At 46.4% G+C, this 9336-nt stretch overlaps 1 protein-coding gene across 1 annotated transcript in view; it reads right to left on the bottom strand.

The window, feature by feature from the left end:
* LOC106814046 (mitochondrial thiamine pyrophosphate carrier-like) overlaps positions 1-8533 on the bottom strand; it is a 21616-nt gene extending 13083 nt beyond the window's left edge. Inside the window, exons 1-4 of the mRNA XM_014818309.1 lie at positions 8381-8533; positions 6269-6457; positions 1654-1812; positions 884-1121 (exon numbers count right to left, since the gene is read on the bottom strand). Coding sequence (XP_014673795.1) covers positions 884-1121; positions 1654-1812; positions 6269-6397 — 526 coding nt within the window. The 5' untranslated portion in view covers positions 6398-6457; positions 8381-8533. The remainder of the gene's footprint in view (positions 1-883; positions 1122-1653; positions 1813-6268; positions 6458-8380) is intronic.
* Positions 8534-9336: the final 803 nt, after the last annotated feature.

Below are 9336 nucleotides of genomic sequence, written 5' to 3'. Positions count from 1 at the left end.
CAACCGATGATCGAGTATAATCGATCATCGTGACATCACTACCTGCCTCCCCTACCCGCAGACGATCCAGGCACTCCAGACTCAAAGAAACACTCAATTCATTGCCCAACAACACCCCCAGACACTGCGTTCTAACCGAGCAACGACGGTTTAGCTATAGTGCCGTGAATTAGTAAGGAGCACATAACATGTCCTATAAATATCCACGCCTCTGGACACTCCCTAAGCGTGGAGTTACCCCTCACAACACTACAATGCCACATCCCGCTACCGCTACTTCGAACCCTTAATAACAACCTTGACCTCTCCCTGAGGATTTACTTACAGCACCATACACTAGAGAGCAGTACGTTACTTCTTTATGTGTGCTGACCTCGGGCTCTACCTAAGGGTTTAGTTACTGCACCACACACTATCTCTATGCCAGGGTGCGAAATTAACGGGAGTCCGGAGTCAAATACTCCCTGATTTTCTGTCAGACTCCCTGATTTGATTATGCAGGAGTCCGTGTGACTCCCTGAAAATTCTGCTATAAACTAACTAGTTCGTTCCAGAGCACGGCCTCGCGGAATTGCCGTATTTTTTCAGCAAATGTCCAAAGACAACTTGGCAGACATGCAACCGCATGAATCTTCAAAATAAGCACATGCGTTATTGTTAATATCTTTAGTTTTGAACTTCAGACTGCGGACGCCCTCATTTTGTTGCGGACTCACTCTTTTTGAGGGCAGGGACTCCGTTGGGAAAAACTCCGTTGGGTTTCCTTGTTCAAAAGTTCATTTCTACCCCTGCTACGCTGACCTTGGGCTCTACCTGAGGATTTAGTTACAGCACCACACACTAGATGGCAGCACGCTATCTCTACGCTGACCTTGGGCTCTACCTGAGGATTTAGTTACAGCACCACACACTAGATGGCAGCACGCTATCTCTACGCTGACCTTGGGCTCGCCCTGGGCGATGAGTCGCGTTCGCATGACATCCATCGGCTGGGCGGCGACGCTCGCCAACGCTCCGCTCAGTCCGCCGCAGATGAAGTGCACCTCCTCTCTCCAGTCCGTCGTTACCGAGTGTGGCAGGTACGCCCACACGTCACGCGTGATCGTCTCAAAGACGACAAACTGCAGAGAGAGTAAGATAGAGGGCGCTGTTAAACTTAGTCTTAGAGGATAGAGGGCACTGTTAGACTGACGCACGCACACACACACACACACGCACCCATACTTACACACACACACGCATGGATGCACGCACACACACACACACGCATGGACGCACGCACACACACACACACACATGGACGCACGCACACACACACATACACGCACACATAATGCCACACATGCACGCCCACACGCATGCACGCACGCACGAATGCACGCACGCACGCACGCACGCACGCACACACACACACACACCCATGCACACATGCACATCATGGTATTAGCCAGGGATGAGTATTGTGGGATTGCAGAAAAAATATTTGGGAGTGCAATTTTTTTGTACGTGTGTCTTTAGATCAATATTTTAGGCCGTGCTACACATTTGTGGCCGTGCAGTTTCAAAACTGACCGTGCAAATCACGGCTGCACGGCTCGCTGGCTAATACGTTGACGCACGTGCACATAGTAATGGCATAAGAATGTCTCTTACCAGGAACACTCCGTATATGATGGAGCAGCCCTGGCCGGGGACGTGACCTTTCCACAATGCCGGCACCCCTTCCTCTAACTTAATCAGCTTGAACGCCTGCCACACACTCTTGTACTTAGAATTGCACTTGCTGCGCTGAGATACCGGCTCTATTTGCAACTGCAAGAAAACTAGTCATATTTTGTGATGAATATGCATTTAATATGGTTAGGGGGTATCTCAGCATAGATTTCTGTAATAAATTAATATCCAGTAGACCTGTGTTTAGAATTAGGAGAGCGCCCTAGCCTGTGGAGTGCAAAACTCCTGTTTCATCTCCCTCCCGTTCTTTCTCTTGCTTCCCTTGTCCCTCGCTCATTCTTCTCCTTCTTGCACTGCCCCAGCTATCTTGCCTGCCACCTGTCCTCACTTTCCCACCCCTCTCGCTCTCTCAGCAAGCTATATTATGCAATTATGTTCAGTCCGTACTGCACGCCTGAAACGGTGCTCGCGCATGCGCAATATCTCTCGAAAAGAAGAATATTTTGCAAACATTATGCATTTAAAATAAAGAGGAGGTATTCTAGCATAGATTTATATAATAAAATTCTATTTGTAGACTTCTTCATAAGAAACACGAAGAATAACTTGCATATAAGGTCCCCGCCGCATATACCAGCCAGTACACAATCTGGCTATGTTAGTGTGTTAGCGCATGTGCATTATCTCACCAGAGTAGTCATATTTTGTGATGAATATGCATTTAATATGATTAGGGGGTACCCCAGTATAGATTTCTGAAATAAATAAATATCCAGTAGACCCGTGTTTATAATTCGGAGAGCTCCCTAGCCTGTGGAGTGCAAAACTCCTGTTTCATCCCCTCCCGTTCTTTCTCTTGCCCCCCCCCCCTTCCTCACTCACTTACTCCCCCAGTATAGATTTCTGAAATAAATTAATATCCAGTAGACCTGTGTTTATAATTCGGAGAGCGCCCTAGCCTGTGGAGTGCAAAACTCCTGTTTCATCTCCTCCCGTTCTTTCTCTTGCCTCCCCCCCCTTGTCCCTCGCTCATCCTTCTCCTTCTTCCACCGCCCCCAGCTATCTTGCCTGCCACGTGTCCTCACTTTCCCACCCCTCTCGCTCTCTCAGCAAGCTATATTATGCATTTTTGTTCAATCCGTACTGCACGCGTTAAACGGTGCTCGCGCATGCGCAATATCTCTCGAAAAGAAAAATATTTTGCAAAAATTATGCATTTAAAATAAAGAGGAGGTATTCTAGTATAGATTTATATGATAAAATTCCATCTGTAGACTTCTTCATTAGAAATACGAAGAATAACTTGCATATAAGGTCCCCGCCGCATATACCAGCCAATACACAATCTGGCTATGTTAGTGTGTTAGCGCATGCGCAATATCTCACCAGAGTAGTCATATTTTGTTATGAAGATGCATTTAATATGGTTATGGGCTATATTTCTGTAATAAATTTTTATCAGTAGACCTGTGTTCACAATTAGGAGAGCGCCCTAGCCTGTGGAGTGCAAAACTCCTGTTTCATCTCCTTCCGTTCTTTCTCTTGCCTCCCTTGTCCCTCACCCATCCTTCTCCTTCATATACCGCCCCAGCTATCTTGCCTGCCGCCAGAATTTGAAATTAGTAAATTTAACTACTCACGCAGCCTAAATTTGTCCAGCAATGTATGTTGGTATATATTTCAAAACTGGCCGACGTCGCATTGAGTCTTGCATCCGTTAGTTTGTTCAGCGAAGACGCAAATCGCCGCAATGGCGCATCTAACGCCGCCATGTTATGATAAGTCGCACAGCAGTCAGTTAGCCCTACATAGCTGGGCTAGCCAGCATTATGCACCATTTGTTACAGTAATTACATGATGATCAAACATGTCATTTTATGTACAGTAGCGTAATTAGTTGAGAACATAAACAGTATGATAATGCTAACTAGCATTCTTAAACGAGCATTTGAGACTAAAAAGTAAAATGATAGTGACTCACTAAACAGTAACACTCGTATACACTTGTCCACAGAGACAAGCCAAAGCCCAATCCAACTTTAGTATAGTCCCTGCTATAGTACACGCCCCTGGCAACTGTAGACTCTGATACCGTGTGCCGCTTTGCACTGACGGCTGGAGCGTCCAGGCGGGTAAGATTCATGCATTCATCAAGCTCGTACCGCAAAAATTTAAATTTTGCGTAAATCTTGTACGCAATCGACGTTTCTTAGTGCCGATTCATCAACACAGCTATTTAAGAAATTTTCGTACGCACTTTCGCGCTTACGCTCAAGCGAGGCCGTATTTAGGCTTCGATTCATCAAGCCAAATTTACGAAACCTTTGCGTAACTTTACACGAGCTGACAGGTGCCGCTAAACACTCGAAATTTGCACAAGTGTTTCCTAGCCATGCCGCCAGCATTGCATTATTTTATTGCCAGAAAACATTATAAAATTACTACTCAACTAAAAAATAAATAAATAAATTACCATACTAACACAGACAGGCTGCGCCTTTGACGCTTTTATTGTCATAGCTTGCGCATGTTTTCGTTATAAGCGCAGTTCGTAGGTTAGCCGTGTATACGTCACATGCCGTGCGCACTTGTAACGTGCAAACGCCCGCACTTGTCGCACACCCACGCACTGTACCTGCACACAGCACGCCACGTGTACGTACGCACGCTACGCCCGGCTACGTACGCAAGCACGCACGTTACCGTGCACACGACGCACGTGTACCTGCACACACACGCACGCACGCGTACGTCCGCTGCTTTCACTCGAGTGCTTAACACAAAGTCATACAAACGAAAATGACGGACAACTATCACATCCCCCAGCACTCCTGTAGATCAGCAGCTAGAGCCCATATGCGTATTTCATACAAGAGAGCGCGTCAGTTCGGCTTCCTATGTATGTGCTTGCAACAGTGTGATTGGTTTAGCTAAGCACGCTACCCGCAACAGCCGCAGCTACGATGCGTAGGCGATTACACCGAATTCATCAAACATCTTGCGTACGCAGGTGCTAACGCTCGCCGTTGATGAATCGCACCTACGCCACGCTTGCGTACGCTACTCGTAGAAACTCTGTGTACGCAATACCACTTGCGAAACGTTGATGAATCCGGTCCAGGGCCTGGCATAGCGGTCCGCGGGTAAGCTCTCAGAGTTTAGCTAATCAAACCCTCAAATTGCTGACAAAGAATCTGTACAGGGAACAAGCTGAAGCAACATATACCCAGCGAGATAACAACCCCGGGGGCGGGCCGCCGACGTTTTCCACCCCCCCACATTAGGACGTATCTGATGTGCCACTGGAAGTTAAAAATGCGGGGGGGGCGGCCCTCTGGAACTACACTCAGCACCTAAAATGTTGTCTCTGCCGAAACTAAATGCTCTGTTGAGATGTGTATGCCTCTCGAACCCGCTATGTTCGAAAAAGGGGGTCTCCGGAAACTAGCTAGGATTTCGCTGAAATTCAATCTAATGAAACCTGGACACGTTTAAAAAAAGGGGGTCTCCGCGAACTGTGGAAGGGAACATGATTTGCTTTAAAATCGTATGCTCGTAGCACTTAGCCAATAATTGCTATGCTATTATGTAGAGGACGAGAAAAACATGACCCGCCGAGCAGAGAGACAACCGCCACGCACACGCCACACACGCATACACACACCTAACTACAACTAAAGACAGAGGCGCACCTCACGGCAGAAGAGCATACCTCCCGCCCAGCGACATACGCCATACACCCATAAGACTCACGCAACACACGAGATAACCCACATATACCCACGTACATGTATGCTCCGCCTCCGCTGACGCGCCTTAAAATATCGATCGCGACACACGCACGCACGCATGCACGACTCACCCCACGCACGCACGCACGCACACACACACACACACACACAGACACACACACACACGCACCCACTTCGTGGGCGACGGATAAAAATAAGATAAGCCATGTAAGAGGTATTATTAGAGGTCGAGTCTGTCACGTGTGTAATAATAATTTATAAGTTGTGAACACCCTCAAATCAGCCTACCTTCCCCAGCGAAACAGCGATCACGACAAATTGAGCCGTCCCAACTTGACTCCCAACGGAAATAACACCTTAGACATCGATTATCAAATTAACGCACAGGCTTTTATATGGCATTAGAATTTTCGACACTAATTTTATCGATTTTTCGAATGAAACTGGCTCCAGCTTGTAGGCTACATCACTCATTATTTGGGCCGATCCCCTATTATTTGCAAGAATCTTCTTACTTCTTTACCTTTTCTTGCAAATGATGGCCTCGGGGGGCGGATTCACCCCCCACCCCACCATCATTTGCCCAAGCACATTTCAAGAGTTTCGTGTTCTTCTTTCTTCTTTCCTTTTTCTTTTCTTTTTCTTTTTTCTTTCAATTTCTATCTTCGTTCATTTTCTTGCAAATGACATAGGGCCGGCCAAAACCGCCCCCTCCCTCTCCCTCTATCCCTACCTCCTCTCCCTCTATCCCTACCTCCTTTCCCTCTCCCTCTATCTATATCTCCTCTCCCTCTATCTCTATCTCCTCTGCCTCTATCCCTACCTTCCGTCCTTCTGCCTACCTGGAATCGGATCTTGAGCACGTCTAGCGGCTGCGTGACCAGGCGAGTGACGATGCCGCTGCTAGCTCCGGCGAGCGCCTGCTGCGACTGCGTCAGCGTCACGCTGTCGTGCGGGTCGAAGCCCACCATCGCTACGGCGACGCGGTTGCCGTGACTACCGCGGTGCCGCCCGCGGGCGCCCGTAGAAACCTGCGATAGAACAAGCGTTAGGGAACATTATTATACAGTTCGACCTCGTTTATCCGGCCACCAGTTATCCGGAAACCTCTATTAACCGGCCGCGATCTCGCAGTGTATGTTCTCTGTTTTTTCATTCATTTCCACCTAAAAATCTCGCTCACAGCTCGCTCAAAACTCGCGAGATGTACCATTTATTATCGTAAGAGCGCACAGCTATTACATGCACAAAACAAACACTTACCGTAAGAGCAAACGCCCATGTACATGTACATGTATAAATATACGGCTATCACATGCACAAAACATGAACACATAAACATACGATGCGCGAGCATAAATCGCATATCCGGCCAAATCGCATATCCGGATGGGTGCCGGTCCCGACGTGGCTGGATAAACGAAGTCGCACTGTATATATAAACTTGTGGAGGAATTGCAGGTTCACGATAGACGTAAGAGTAAAACAGTACTCGCTCTTCGGATTCTACGAAGTGACTGGTTTATTATAGAGCGCATGTCCTACACAGAGCGACGGTAACATGTTTATATTATAGTAATTTATACATAACTTCAGCGCACGGCATACGCGAGGCGGTAACTTCTTATAAATGTTTATGGTACATTGTATGTTAATTCGGGTTTCCCGACAAAACTCGCAATATTAAAATATGTGTTTATGTATGGTAGGCCAGGAGATTCAGACGGGCCGATGAGGAGGAGGGAAGTGGACGGGATTCGTTTCTGTGGAAAATCTGCATTGAAGCCGACTGATAACCAAACACTAGAAACAAATCCTTCCCACATTGCACTGTTGCTTTTCCAGAGGTACCAACCCAGAAAGCGGATGCATGTTATTCTAGACAGGGGTAGAAATTAACTTTTGAACACAGGAGTCCAACGGACTCCCTACCCTCAAAAAGAGGGAGTCCGCAGCAAAACGACGGAGTTCACAGTCTGAGGTTCAAAATTAATGATATTAACAATAACGCACGTGCTTATTTTTAAGATCCATGCAGTTGCATATGTCTGCCAAGTTGTCTTTGAATATTTGCTGAAAGAATACGGTAATTCCTCGAGGCCGTGCTCCAGAACGAACTAGTTAGTATGGCTCATAGGGTGTATGTCCCCCCAGGCCCAGGGTACTGCCGGAACGTACCCTGGTAACTATCTGATATGGTTAGGGTTAGGGACTAGGCGTAGGTAACTCCCTAGACTCGTTAGTGGAGTAGGCGAGGTACGGTCCAGCATATTAAATAGTACCAGGGTAAGTTCCGGCAGTACCCTGGGGGACATAGACCCTCTCAGCGTTAGTATGGCAGAATTTTCAAGGAGTCACACGGACTCCTGCATATGTCAAATCAGGGAGTCCGACAGTAAATCAGGGAGTATTTGACTCCGGACTCCCGTTAATTTCGCACCCTGCTAGATACAGTAATGTAACTCGACGCAAGAGTACTAGTACTACACGGTACAACATGATTGTGTTGGGCTTCATTACTGTATCCGATTTTATTCTAACAGAGAGGGCTGTTAACCAATGTATATATCTCAGTACCACTCACAAACAAAAACATTCGAGCGATGTGGAACATAGACCGATACCGACGATGGCATTTATTTAATGATTTATATGCTTTTATTAGCCAGGCTCGATTTCCATTTTTGATGTGGCTTTCCAGCATTTGATGCTATCGGCCTACACTAACTATACTACACGATGGGCTTTACTACAGACGAGCATGAGACGTGTGGGGTAGCCGTAGTGACATTGGACGAGAGCTATAGACTCAGTCAGTGGCTGTGAACTAGTATAGTGGTTCAACTTCAAGGGATAACAAATCATAATTGTTGGAAAGCACATGCAATGAATCGAATGATCATGCAGGCGTTTTGCAGGAAGTGATCCGTTACCACTTGAATAACTGTATGTACCTACTCATGAAGGTACTGCTCTTTTATGAATATGGTGCGCTAGTTAATTCTCAATCTACCTTGTCTTATACCGACACAACACTAAACGAAAACTGATTAAATAGAAGAAAGTGCCGGGTTTTCATTTAATCTGTCGGGATTTCTTGAACTTGAAGCGAGCCATAGCGTTTATCGTTACGGTTACTTCCGTTTTACCACAACCAAAGTAAAATAATGTTACAAAGAATTACAACGCTTTAAATAACTAAATAATTGAAATTAGTAACTTAACTACTCACGGCTAAATTTGTTCAGCAATGTTATTGTATATATTGTCAAAACTGGCACGTCGATTGAGGGTTGCATCCGGTAGTGTTGTTCAGCCGAAGGAGCGGAAGCGGCGCATGTAAGGTGCCATGTTTGATTCAAGTCCGCACAGCAGTCAGTAGGCTACATAGGTGGGTGCAGCATTATGCACGTATAGGATTTGTTTACAGTAATTAATGATTTCAAACATGTTATTTTATGTAAGTAGCGTAATTAGTTGAGAACATAACAGTATGCTAATGTAACGTTAGCATTCTTAACGAGATTTAAGACTAAAAAGTAAAATGATAGTCTGACTCACTAACAGTAACACTGTATTACATTGTCACAGAGACAAGCCAAAGCCCAATCCAACTGTAGTCCCTGAATAGTTAGTGTAGTCAGGGGCGGCGCCAGGGTATTTTCTTAGGGGGGCGAAACCAGGGGCGTGAACAGGAGCACGCGAAGGGGGGGGGGATCCGGACCCCCTGTACACGCCCCTGGGAACTGTAGACTCTGATACCGTGTGCGCTTGCACTGACGGGTGGGGTCCAGGGGGTAGATTCATGATTCATCAAGCTGCGTACGCAAAATATTTTGCGTAAATCTTGTGTACGCAATCGACGTTGCTTAGTTGCGATTCATCAACACAGCTATTTAGTCAATTTTCG

This window comes from Priapulus caudatus, unplaced genomic scaffold, assembly GCF_000485595.1.
Source record: "Priapulus caudatus unplaced genomic scaffold, Priapulus_caudatus-5.0.1 Scaffold863, whole genome shotgun sequence".
In the NCBI taxonomy this organism is placed as follows: domain Eukaryota; kingdom Metazoa; phylum Priapulida; class Priapulimorpha; order Priapulimorphida; family Priapulidae; genus Priapulus; species Priapulus caudatus.
Note: the sequence above shows the minus strand (reverse complement) of the source record. Positions and strands in the feature narration are given on the sequence as shown.